Raw genomic sequence first — 12783 nt, 5'->3', positions numbered from 1 at the left:
AATCAAAGGAACTGTAAGAACATATTTGGGACGTCCATGGCTTGCCTTCTCAATAGTAGTATTCATGGAGTGCTTTATTGACGATTTAATCGATCCAAGGGGCTGGATTCCATGGAACATAACCGATCTTGTAACCCTATCTACTTTGTATTATGGTGAGTACAGAAATACAAGCCCAAAAGCATATACAAGTCAAAGAGTGAGTTGGAAGGGAAAATCATTAGGGATCCCATTGAAGTTGAGGTTAACAGTTGGAAATCTTATTCAAGGAAATTTGTGGATTAGTGGAGTTCCCTACCAATTGGGTCTGTAATGAACATATATCCCAACCTGTGATAGATTAATGTAATGCGGTTGTGGAAGTCTAATTATTTTTTAATATAGAAAAGTAAATTAATAAAGAGAAAAACATGCAAAATATAAGCAAAACATAAGCAAAATATATTTATTTGTTTTTACTTTTTTATGATATATGAAAGGATAATCTGAGAATCAGTTATATTCATGGTTTTTTTCTCTATGATGTTATGTTAGTTGTTTTGATTTTTGGATTTTAAATCAAATTTTAAATGTTTTTGGTAAATAGTATTTTGGATAAACCGTTTATATAAGATTTTATAGTAAAATAAATTTTTGATTTTTGATTTTTATATTTTAAAGTTTTTTTTGCGAATAATATTTTGAATAAACGTTTTTTATTTATATATGATATTTTTATTTCAAAGAAATTTAAGTATTAAAGGTTTAAGTTTGTGAAAACTAACTGAATTGACATCTCATCGTTGTTGTACTTTTTGGTTTAGAGATGTTTATATATTTAACACTTAATTTTCTAACAAACAAAAAAATTTTAACTTTTGATTTTCAAATTATAATAATGTAAAGTTATTTTGCAGTGAATTATAAAAATAATGTGAATGAGATTGGAGTTTGATTTTTTCGGATTTTTTTTTTTTTTTTTCTGATGTTGGTTTTCGGATATATAATTTTTAAAACATATAAAATCATTTATAATTGGGTCTGGTTTAGATTTTGATTGAAGAAATTAGGGAATTATTGACCCAACTCAGGTGTTTCTGATATGATTTAACAGAGATTTATTCCCACCTTTACAGCCAACCGTTCGATCTTAAATATGAGAGAGAAAACAAAAGTTATCAACTTTATTCATCAGATCTGAGTAGTTTGAGTTTTGGTTTGTCACTTCCGACGAACCCAAACCTCAATCAGCGAACCATGTTCTTAAAAAACTTGGTTTATTTCTCCGGTTAAAACTATTTTTCCTATCCCCTATATATTAATAGATCTTAAATATTGGAACAAGGAACTACTTTCAGCTCATGTCTCACTTGAAGATATCACTAGGATTCAAAAAATGTATATTCCAACACAACTCACTGAAGACAAACTATTTGGGAACTATGAGGCGTCTAGTGAATACTCTGTAAAATCAGGCTATTTGTTTGCTACACATGAAGAAGAATATAGACAAGACTTACCACTCATTCCACATGGTTCAGTCATCATCAAAAATAGAATATGGAAACTTCCAATTCTCCCAAAAATAAAACATTTTATGTGGAGAGTACTTTCTCAAGCAATAGAGACAAAGACCAGATTGAATACAAGGGGAATGACATTAGATCCAGCCTGCTCATGTTGTGGATTACATGATGAAACCATCAACCATATTTTTTTTTACTGTTCTTATGCACAAGATTTATGGCAGTTGTCAAATCTACCAAATGAAATACTTCCGCAACATTTTCAGCATGATATTGACACCATCTTCACTGCTTTTCTGGATTTACAATCTAATAGTGCTATAACATCAGCTCAAGCTTTGACACCATTCTGGTTAATGTGGAAAGTTTAGAAATCGATAAATAAACACATTTTTGAAAACATCAGTATTATTTCTCCAATGTCACTATGGCTACAAAGTAAAGCAGAAGTCCATGATTGGATGGCAGTAACAAATAGACAGAGAGAACAACCAAGATATCATGATCCAACCTTAGACACCAACCAATGGATTCCTCCAAGGCCTTCAGTTATAAAGTGTAATTTTGATGCTAGCTATAGTAAGGATGATCAATTGGCAACAGGAGGTTGGATTTTTCAAGATCATACAGGTAAAAGCTTAACATGGAGAGCAAGCAAATTAGGATCAGTAAGATCACCACTTGAAGCAGAAACAAAAGCTTTACTTGGAACAATACAACAAGCTTGGATATGAGGTTTTACGACAGTCTTCTTTGAAGGCGATTGTTCAATCCTAATGGATAATATCAATGGTCATTCAACTAATGCTGCTATTCGAAACATCTGTATGGATATATTTTTTTGGGCAACAAAGTTCAAACACACAGAGTTTTGTTTTGCTCGTCGAGTATGTAATGAATCAGCCCATGTCTTGGCAAAATATGGTTATACAATGCATGAGTTTTATTCAGATTCTGTGTATATGCCTGCATGACTAATTTCAACTCTGTATTATCTAAATATTGGTTAAGTTAATAAAATGACCTTTCTACGGAAAAAAAAAGAAACACATTTGAAAAAAAGCTGAGGTGTCAGCATTACAGACCTCATGACTTTTTTTATCAATCATCGCTCAAAACTTCAACTTATTTACAGTTCTATGCCATTGTATTTATTATTTTTAAAAAAAACAAAGAAAAAAAAAACCCTAAATGATATACTCATGAGACAAAACCTCTCATTTCACCTATAAATACTTTCTTCTTTTCACTAACATATACAACACCAGAACAACAAAAAAACTCCAAAATTTTAGTAAAACTCCATCTACAATTTTCACATAAAATAAGATAATACATTTTCTAGTCAAAATTAAAAAAAAAAATATGAGTATGTCAAATATATTAATAACAAAGACGAATTATATGATATTATTTATAGTTAAACATATAGGCGCGACGCGCGGATCCTGTACCTAGTGTATATAAAAAATCAATACGATTTATGATCTGATCGGACCCGTCCCCTACCACCGGATAAATCTCGGGTTTAGACACGCCGCTAAAGACAATAAAGGAGCGGGACCATTCAATCACAATGATCAATGATGGGCTTTTGGGATAAGAATGGTTGAAACATTATGGAAAAAATATTAAAAGTGTACAGTTGGCTTTTGATGTTGTAGTGCATCATCATTCCCGTGGTGACCCAAATATAAAAAAAAAACACAAAGGAAGAAGAAGAGAATATAAATTTGGAAGAAGAACGATTCAGAAAAACGAATATAAACTCCTTTTTGGATTGTTTCCGCTTCAACTTCAACTTTGATCATCCACACAGATCAGAGGTAGGTATGTCCATTACTCTTAATGATCCCATTGATACGTATTATATTCTTTGTTCAGATTATTATTACTTAATTAGGATCTCCATATATCTTCTTCGATGATTTGGTTTGTTGTCTTCAGATGTGTAATCACCAGTTTTGCTTAGGTACAAACATTGCATCCATAACATCCATCAAACCGTGTATACAAAAACTCTTGTGATCCAATCTCTATTCTATCCTTGTTTAAGTCATAATTTAGACGTTAGTCTTATAGAATTTAGTTACTACCAATTGATTACGTTAAATGATCAGAACTATTCTACCAAAAACTGTCAGTTTTTCTTTGCAAATAATTGCATTTTTTAAAAGCTAAACCAAAAAACTAATTAAGCTCAAACATTTTTTCCTACTTTCGCTTCTCGCTTTGGTAAGTTTCACAAAGGAGATCTCTTTTTCTTTTTACCAACACGTACCGTAAAAGCAATTTACTATAAGCAAAATATGTTTCCATGATCTCTTTACTTTAATAAGTGGTCTAGTAAATCATTTTCAGTACATGGTTTAATAATTATACCGCATTAAGGAAAACATTGTTTTAGTGAAACGCCTTGGTAAATGTTTTCTAATACATTAATTAACTCTTTATATCGCTCATGACTCATTAGTGAAAGCCAGGAAATGGGAAACGACAAAGGAACTATGAAGGTTGAAATTCCTGCTGATGGTAATTCTACGGCCGAAGCGGGTGGCTCCGGTGGGCTAACCCGTCAGACAAGCATGAATAAGACCAACTGCCTTTGCTCGCCAACCACTCACCCTGGTTCTTTCCGGTGTAGGATGCACCGGAGTCTTTCACTGCCACGTACCAAGAGTATCGAGGCTGCATCTTTATTGGATCCTTCATCCAAGCCAGTGGATTACCCTGGAGCCGCTAAATAGATTCATCCATGATACATGGATCAAGGGCATTGCAATTGCTTGTGGTAACTTGTAATTTAATATGTGGAGCATTAGTTTTTTTTCAACAACATGCATTGTAACCTTGAGCTGGTCTTTCCTAAAAATGATGAATAAAACTCAAGTTCCATTCTCTTTGGGAAGAGGTTATAACATGTTCACAAGAGAACTTGGATGCAACTTTCAGGGAGGTGATCGTATTAGAAATTTAGAAGTAATTAGCTTACTATTAAATATAAATAGTACATATCCTAAGGTTAGTGAGTAGAGACTAGAGACTGAAGTCGAACCTTATTTGTCGAACCTTATTTGTAACTTTATATGATTAATACTATGAAATATCGATATACAAGAAGGTCCCAATCTTGTAGTGTATTGACTATATATATTTTGGTCTCTTAACTCATCTCAAAGGGCAGATAATCAAATTAATGAGAGACAGTTACAAAACAGACATGGCTTGGTGCTAGATTGGCAAATCAATCAAAGTACTACTCATGAGTCATGACTCATCTTTCAAAAGACTACAAAGCCATGACAACTTTGAGAAATGCTTGTAAATTTATTTTCTTTCAAAAAGTGAAAAAAAAAAAAATCTGTTGATTGAAAGAGAACAATGATGGATGTGTCATAAAATGTGGAAGAGGAAATGAATATGAATAATGCTTGTTGGTTTAATTTTGAAACAGTCGAAATCGTTTTATCACGAAGAGCCCATGTTGTCTCTTTAATTTGGGCGGTGCTATGTTTTTCACTTTTTTTTTTTGGTATGGAATGTGAAAACACCATACTACCATAGTGTGTAATGAAGTCGAATTTGTAAAGAATTTTCCCATATTGGTAGTAGATATCATATAGCTAGTATAAACACTATTTATATCAGATGCCAAATCCGATCTAATACTTTCTCATACTCAAATAACTTTTGGATCCAACCAACACTCTCTATGTTTTACCAAAAATAACCACAATTTTATATTTATCGAAGTTTTTTGTCAGTAACATACTGCAAATTTGATTTTTTGATGGTGATATAGCGACGACACAAATAGGGACTAGAACTATAGATTACATCATGTCTCAGTCAAATAAATCATTTTTCCACAATTTTTCTTTCTGATAACAAATTATAAATTAATTAATTTCAACAAGGTGGAAATATCAACTGATTAGGTCAGATCCATAAATGGAAGTTGTTGTTGAACAAGAATGATTTGAAATCAAGAATTCTTGTTAGGAATAATTGGAGGTTAGTACAAAAACTTGGAAACTTGTTTAGTGAGAGAGAGACCATGTGATGGGTGACATTATTATAGAAAGTAAATCGTGATATGTAAACTTAATGCATATCAAATCCATGTTTGTTAAGATATCCTGTCTAAACAAATAAGTGCAAATTATTATTCAAAAAATGTAAAATATTTAGAAACCTAGAATTTTTCCTAGTGAATTATGAACATGATCTTTTTTTTTTTTTGGGTGTAATGAATACGACAACAAGGAATAAATTGGAGATATGTACTAATCAAAACCAGTAGCAGCCAACAGAGACAGAAGAGGAAGATTTTTGACTTTTACTCTTTACAAATTTTTAGAATAATCAAAGTTCAAAACCAAAGAAATATCCTCAGGTCATTTTCTTTGACCTTTCTTGGAACCTAAACATGTGTCTCATAAGAACCCAACTATGATTTTTAATTTCTTATAACAATATTATTTATCATCTTGGAGATTTCAATGAAGTTACAAAGAGTGAAGCGAGGTTTTAACATTTTCTTTCTTTTACTCTAAGATACCTAAATAACAGTTCTGTAAATTTAGTTTTTGACGTTGGAGTTTCTGTTGATGGACAAAAACTTGCTGAACATCTTCTTGGGACGGCCAGGGATTGCACAAAAGGCCTTAAACCGAGACGGAGTTCTTCCTCCATCTTGGTTCATGAACCTCTCGTCTACCTCTTCATCTTCAGCTAGCTTGCTTCTTAGTGTCCCTGAGAGCTTTGATTTAGGTGATTTGAGACCCGAGACGCTCCATTGATCATCCGGTGCTGCCATGCTTGTTGTCGTGCTGAAAGCGGCTGCATTTGGGTTAGAAGGGTCGATGTTGTGTGCGGCTAAGAGTGCTTTGATGTTGCTTGGCAGTTCGGTCATCTTGGCTTCACCGTTGTTCGTGGCTGCAGCGGCTCGTGCCTGCTCGTAGAAGAGGACTTGGACCACTACTCTCAATGGAAGCATCTCGTTCTGTGCCGCGTGCATACACGCTTCCATTGACAGTTTCTTGCAGTCCAATACTCTACAAACTCTCTTCCTTTCTGATTTATTCAAATTCTTGTGAGCCTGCAAACAACAAAGAAAAAAATAAATTAGATAAATCGCAAGATCATTCGTTTAGTATATGATATACAAGGATATGAGAAGTGAACCTTAAGATATATGTCAATGGCTCTGTAGAGATCATCATGATCAAGTCTTGAAAACTCAGGGACACTCTCAGCTAAAGTAACAAACTTTGAGAGCGGTAGATTCACATCTCTAGCAATCTGTTGGAGATATCCATCCACAAGCTTAGCTACCTTAAGCTTTGAGCTATGAGAGGCAGAGGATGATCTCCTACTCTCTTGGAACTCAAGATCAATATTCTCAGCCGAACGAGATCTTCTTCTTCTATCCATCATTCCCTTTTTACCTCTTATAGGGCTTGTTGGTGGACTAGCCTGTCCTTGGACCATGAACTGTTCCAAGATAGTAGCGACAATGTCCACATCGTATAACATTTCTGATTTGTATGACATTGGTGGTATTAACAAATCACTAACCGTTGCTTCTTCTAGCTGAAGAGCTACTCTTCTCGCTAGTTCCATTTTGGAAGACGTTGATGCGTTTAAGATATTTGCTGCTTTCAAGAGTTTAAGCAAGAAACTACAAGAAACCGCGCCTTTCTCAGCAGGAAGCAAGCTTATAATGGATTCCAACAACAACCTATTCTTCGATGAAGTATCCGTATCTGAATCTGAGTCCGAATCCGTTTTCTTACCGACTAGTTTCTTGTTTCTTTGTAAAGTAGGAAGCCATTTAGAAGCGTAAACTCTAAGGGCATCACCTATAAGACTTGCCTTTACCTTGCCACCAGATTTAATAGCAATCATAGTCCTCCAGTAAAGATCTATCCCCAACTCCGCGATATCTTCAGCCCACCATCCTCTGCTCAAAGCAGCGGCTCTGTTAGAGGACATGTCATCATCCCTAACCCTCCTTGAATGACTATGTGAGAGAGACACTTTGGATGGGTGAGACAAGACCTTTGAGGCTATAGCTTCAATGCATCTACTGGTGATGGCGAGATCTTCAGACCACAGAGGAAATGCCTTTGTGGTTTGAATTGTGACTATGGAGTCTCTCCATCCATTAAGGATACAAGAGTTCAAGAAGACTTCAAGCTTGTATACCAAGTTACCTTTCTCAACCTCCTCTGACATCTGAAGATACTCTGCTGCACATCTCGCGGCTACGATGTTGTAAGCACTGATCGTTATTGTTATTCCGTAGCAGAACTTGGCACAGAGCTCAAAGGCCTCTACTCCTCCTGGGAACTCTGGAAGTTGGATGATGGATTCTGGAGACTCAGAGCACATTCTCTGAAGCCTTAAGCATTTGGAGAGTAGTGGAAACTGTAGACAAGAAGAAGAACATTCAAATAACCATCTCCAAGAACAAGAACAAGAACAAGAACAAGAACAAGAAAGGGTTTAGTTATTACCTTGTGAAGAAGATATCTGCTTCCTGACACTTCAATTGTAAAATCACTGGAAACTTCAGAAGACACACATCTGCAAGTAACAAAGCAACAAATTTTCAGCTTTTTACTAAACATATATAACCAAAAGATTTTACTAAATTTAGTTACTATTTTACCTTAAATCCTCTGAAGTGTAGAAAGTGTCAGGACGAGATCCAAGTTTCATAAACTTCATAGCTGATTTACGATAGTAATTAGCTTGAAATCTTCAGAAATTGTTATGCATAATGGAGAAGCTCCAAAAAGGGTTTCTTTTGCTAAGACACAAAACCTTGAAGAAGAACAGGTCCGACAAATCTCTCCTGTCTGCAAGTTCAGACAAAAAACAGATCAAAATGTTGTCTGAGAGTTTTGTTTCTTGGAGGAAAAAAAAAGTCAGATTTTATTTTTTTTTCTAAAGAGATTTTGTCATTGTGGTGAGTGGTTTTAGTTAGATATATAGAAAAAGGAAAATAAAGAAAAATATATAAACCCAGAAAAAAACTGAGGCCACCAAAACTAAAGTTCATGTCCATTCAATCAAATTCCTTATACCCAATCTGATATGGACATACAAACAAAAAGAATCAAAATCAATGCAATATAAGAAAAAAAGAGAGATAAAGAAGATAGAAACTTAGATAATCCTACACATCACAACCCACCCAAAGTTCCATCAATCACAAAAAGATAACAAACATAACTCACACACCATAACAAGCATGTTCGTCAATTCCCATGCATAAACCAGAAGGAAATAAAAAAACTCACTTGGACTCGAACCAAACACTCACTTAAGATATCTTTGTTTATGTTTTCTCTAGCTAGTAGTAGCTAAGGCAATTTTCCCAGAAAACCCTCTTCACCAATCATTCAAAGATTAAAAGAGAGATAACAAAAGAAAGCAGAGTGATCTACTTTACAACTTTTCTTTGTTTTTCTTGTTTTATGTCAAGTTCTTTTTTCTCTAATATATATTTTATATTCTAGGTAGGGATTTTGTTGATACAAAAATATTATTATTAATTTTGCTGATGTTTTTCTTTGTTTTTTTTTTTTTTTTGTAATTTGTATTTTGGGGTAAGGGCTATTCGCCAGCGTGCAAAGCGAATCACCAATCCCACGTGCTTCTGCTCATTCCCCACCTTCTCTCTTCCACATCATTGCATCTCCACATTTTTTTCACTCTTCTTCATACTTACATTTTTATAAAAATATCTCTAGTATTTAAACTGCTATAGTGATATTGATATGTTAGAATTTACATGTATGGTGAATTGGTGATACAAAAGTTTTCTTTGCGAAAAGAAAATTCCAGCTTGATGTAGCGACGTTTCGATTTTGCAAAATAACTTACTTTTTGCAAAAAAAAAAAGATTAAAAAAATACTAATAATCATTGTTTTTTAGGTTTAACGTACGAAAATCATATAATTTGCATGCTAATAGACACGATAATGAATGTTTTGCATACCTAGAAGAATAGTAGAAAGACTTATGATTATTTGATAGTATATCGTGGACTATTGTTAGGTTAAAATTTATGATTTAATAAAGTTGAATTGGCTCCAGATAAAAAGTTTGTAACACTATTGGGCTCTTGAATTTATTGTTCTTTTATGACTTCATATTCGATTTTTTTTTTTAAATGGGTTAATTTCATTTTCGAAGTTCGAACTAATGTCTTCTGCAATGCTTTAATATTTTAAATTAGCACGTTAGTTTTAATCTGCGAATGTTACTAGCTAATACAAATAATATAGTGAAACTGGATTGTTTTTCATTAATATATACTAAGTTATATATATATATATATATATATATATATATCTTATTATATAATGTTTGATGTCAAAGTTACCCATTAATAAGATCGTGACAAGTATCAAATATATTGATTAGATATTGACACATGTCAAAAATATTTAGTTCTATGCATTAAGATGAAATATGTAATTAAACTTAAAATATGATTTATTATGATGATATAGATATTTAAATAGCTTTCTCTATCCTATAAGAGTTTTTGGGTAAAAGCATAAAAATTAATAAACAATAAAAATTATCTCCTTTATAAAACTTCAACCAAAAGGAAAATATATTCTATAGGTCTATTATATTAATAAAAATTATACATAGAAATTTGAGAAAATATTATAAAATAGAGTAAAAAAAATCTTAAATTCTTATATAATGAAACTGAGAGAGTATTAAAATGAAATATGAGTTAAATACTAAAAATGTTACAAAATAAAATCTAAAAACATGTATATTACTAATTAATTATTGTTAATAATTTCTTTTAACTTTTACTTGCGTAATAACGCGGGCATAGTATATATATATATTTGGTGTCAAGTAGTGTTTAATGTGAACAGTACTGATCAGTGTATAAAAAACATACAATGGGATATGTAAATATATAACCAGTTAAACAGAAAAACGTGATATATATATTTATTTGCTTGGTGATATATAACATGTATATTTTTGAAAATGACATGACACGAGCGAGAGTGTAAATACTAAATTGATATCAATAATATTATTGTTCTATAGTGAAATTGCATGGTCCACATCGGTTCACGTCCAAGTCATATAAGGGACTAATTTGCCATTTACGTTCTCCTAATTTACATTTTTTGTCATCGTTCTTACCTCTTAAATACACTTGACATTTCATGTAATTTACTTTTTGTTTTTATTTCTTTTTATTATAAAAATAAAATTAAAAATCATTAAACCATTATAAAAAGATTGGATTTTAAGCAGCCATATAGTCCATACACCTCATCTTATCAAAGAGGTTATAATATCAAAGTGCGACAATGAAATCGACAATAACCTCTTTTTTCGTATTGTCTTTAATGAGTGTACACACTTTATGAAGAAAGTAGGGGAAAATATATAGTATATGCATTTATATATAGCATAAGCAAATAAAGATGTATGTGAATGAAGAAGGGTGAAGGATGAATAACAAATGTCGCATTGTCGTTCTCACATCTTTTTTTTTTAGATATGACTATATGAAACAGAGGAAAATGGCGAGTTTACCCATGTATGCTATAGTATTATCAAGACTAAAGTGTAGGCATGCTCATAGCAAATCATTGAGAGTAGATTACTTTTGAAAGAAAGACAAAATGTTAGTAAACTTGATCATCTCTCTGCAAATAATTACTTTTGACTGAAATAATGCAGATTGCATTCTACCCTTTCTTTTGAAGTTAACAAAAAGAACAAATATATCTGCATATTACTATAAGATTGATTCGTGTGAATTCTGGTCAAGACTAAAAGTTAGGGAGCCTAACATTAACTATACGGTCTAGAGAAATAGGTCCTATATTTGATGGTTTGAACACTTCTAACAGTTCAAGTGGAGTTCACTTATATATTAATATATCATCTTTCCGTTTCATTTGATTCTTGTCATCGAGGTTGCTATTTCATCATATGTCTAAATTTAAGGGGAAAAGGTTATAATATACATGGTCTCAATCTTAGTAGAAGTCGTAGGTTTAAAGAAAGATATCTATTTATATATCCCTTTTCTCGATTAAGCTTCCCCAACACATAACATTTATTGGATGATTTAAGATCAAAAGCATTCCACTTTGATGCAATGCTTCAAAATATCATCACGAACCAAAAATTTCAAAAAAAAAAAAAAAACAGTATTAAAAAATGTTAAGCAAACTTACAATGGCCAAGCGTATGTAGCTATATTTCTCGTTGTTTCCTTCCCAGAAAGATTTTTGTTGTACAAACTATATATGGTTCAAAACTTTCTTAAAAATAATTCGATGAAAAGATGTATGGACTTTGGTATAGAATCTCTCGATTTAACAAAAAAAAAAAAAAACTTATAGTGTGGAGGGAGATGATGATGCAGAAGAAAGTTGATCTTTGTTTTTATTACCAAATGGGGAGAAGTGTACGTTGAAATGAAGCTTAAAAAAAGATATAAATATATATAAATTGTGTGTCTTTGATAGAGCCAAAGATATATTGATATATATGGCTTAAGTTAGAAAGCACAAGACTTATGATACAAACAACAATGTCTCATGACTTGTCAGAGTCGGTTCGTTTAAACTCCCAAACTAGCACCGGTGGTTGAGGGAACACAAATATAAAACCCGTCACGGCTTAGGACCGGTTTTGTCGACCTATGAGTGTGACGAGAGATTGTCTTGGATCAATCAGTGGCCACTTAAGGACGAGGGCTAGAGGGGGCCAATGGCATTGTGGATATTAACGTGGTATAAACAAGGGTGTTTTGGGGATTGCACGAGAGGTTACTGTCGTGATGTCAACTCTACGTGTGAAAGAAGACGCAGAGATTTTGTGTGATTTTTGATTTTATGTAATTAAATTTTAATGTAACCCGAGTGGGTGTCTTTGGCCGACAGTGCCTGCTTTGGGTGGTCCCTTTGTGGCTGTGGGATCCAATATGTCCCAATTAGAGATCCTCCACGATTGGAGCTGAGCTGGATTTTGTACTCCTCCTTGTATAGATAGATCTCGTATTTTATTTATTTAGTTTTGGCCAAATTTTGCTGTCTTAGCTGTGAAGGAGATAAAATGGATATACATGATGATTTAAGTTGTTTGGAAGCATTTAGAAGATGATTTTTAACTTGGTTGTGATTTGAAAAATGTTTGATAAATAATCTTAACAATATCTTACTACAAAATGATTGTGCACGCCACATTAGTTGCCCCAAGAATAGG

The 12783-nt window shown here is 32.9% G+C and overlaps 2 protein-coding genes across 6 annotated transcripts; one reads left to right on the top strand and one right to left on the bottom strand.

Annotated features, from left to right (window-relative positions):
• Window positions 1-3978: 3978 nt before the first annotated feature.
• Window positions 3979-4405, top strand: LOC104787816 (uncharacterized). The gene has a single exon (XM_087451117.1). The coding sequence runs from the start codon at window positions 3992-3994 to the stop codon at window positions 4250-4252; it is 261 nt and encodes an 86-aa protein (XP_087307243.1). The 5' UTR covers window positions 3979-3991; the 3' UTR covers window positions 4253-4405.
• A 1556-nt stretch (window positions 4406-5961) lies between these two features.
• On the bottom strand, window positions 5962-12111 carry LOC104787814 (BTB/POZ domain-containing protein At1g67900). Of its 5 annotated transcripts, none has more exons than XM_010513461.3 (5): window positions 11751-12111; window positions 8182-8371; window positions 8027-8096; window positions 6693-7937; window positions 5962-6606 (listed from the first exon to the last, which is right to left on the bottom strand). In XM_010513461.3, exons 2-5 carry the CDS (start codon window positions 8238-8240, stop codon window positions 6088-6090), a joined length of 1893 nt encoding a protein of 630 aa, XP_010511763.1. In that variant the 5' UTR covers window positions 8241-8371; window positions 11751-12111; the 3' UTR covers window positions 5962-6087. The 5 variants fall into 5 exon arrangements, with proteins under 5 accessions (XP_010511763.1, XP_010511762.1, XP_019101607.1 ...); XM_010513460.3 differs by lacking the exon at window positions 11751-12111 and adding an exon at window positions 8816-9203; XM_019246062.2 differs by lacking the exon at window positions 11751-12111 and adding an exon at window positions 8839-9036.
• Window positions 12112-12783: the final 672 nt, after the last annotated feature.

This window comes from Camelina sativa, chromosome 5, assembly GCF_030686135.1.
Source record: "Camelina sativa cultivar CO46 ecotype springtype chromosome 5, ASM3068613v1".
Lineage (NCBI taxonomy): Eukaryota > Viridiplantae > Streptophyta > Magnoliopsida > Brassicales > Brassicaceae > Camelina > Camelina sativa.
This window is presented reverse-complemented; position numbering and strand designations above follow the sequence as displayed.

Bases quoted from the DNA above. Each gene is read 5' to 3' on its own strand.
- LOC104787816 (XM_087451117.1), top strand. From the start codon at position 3,992: ATGGGAAACGACAAAGGAACTATGAAGGTTGAAATTCCTGCTGATGGT.
- LOC104787814 (XM_010513461.3), bottom strand. From the start codon at position 8,240: ATGAAGTTTATGAAACTTGGATCTCGTCCTGACACTTTCTACACTTCA. The intron at 7,938-8,026 runs GTAATAACTAAA...TCTTGTCTACAG, and splicing joins GCAGATATCTTCTTCACAAG to TTTCCACTACTCTCCAAATG. The intron at 6,607-6,692 runs GTTCACTTCTCA...TGTTGTTTGCAG, and splicing joins CCATTGACATATATCTTAAG to GCTCACAAGAATTTGAATAA.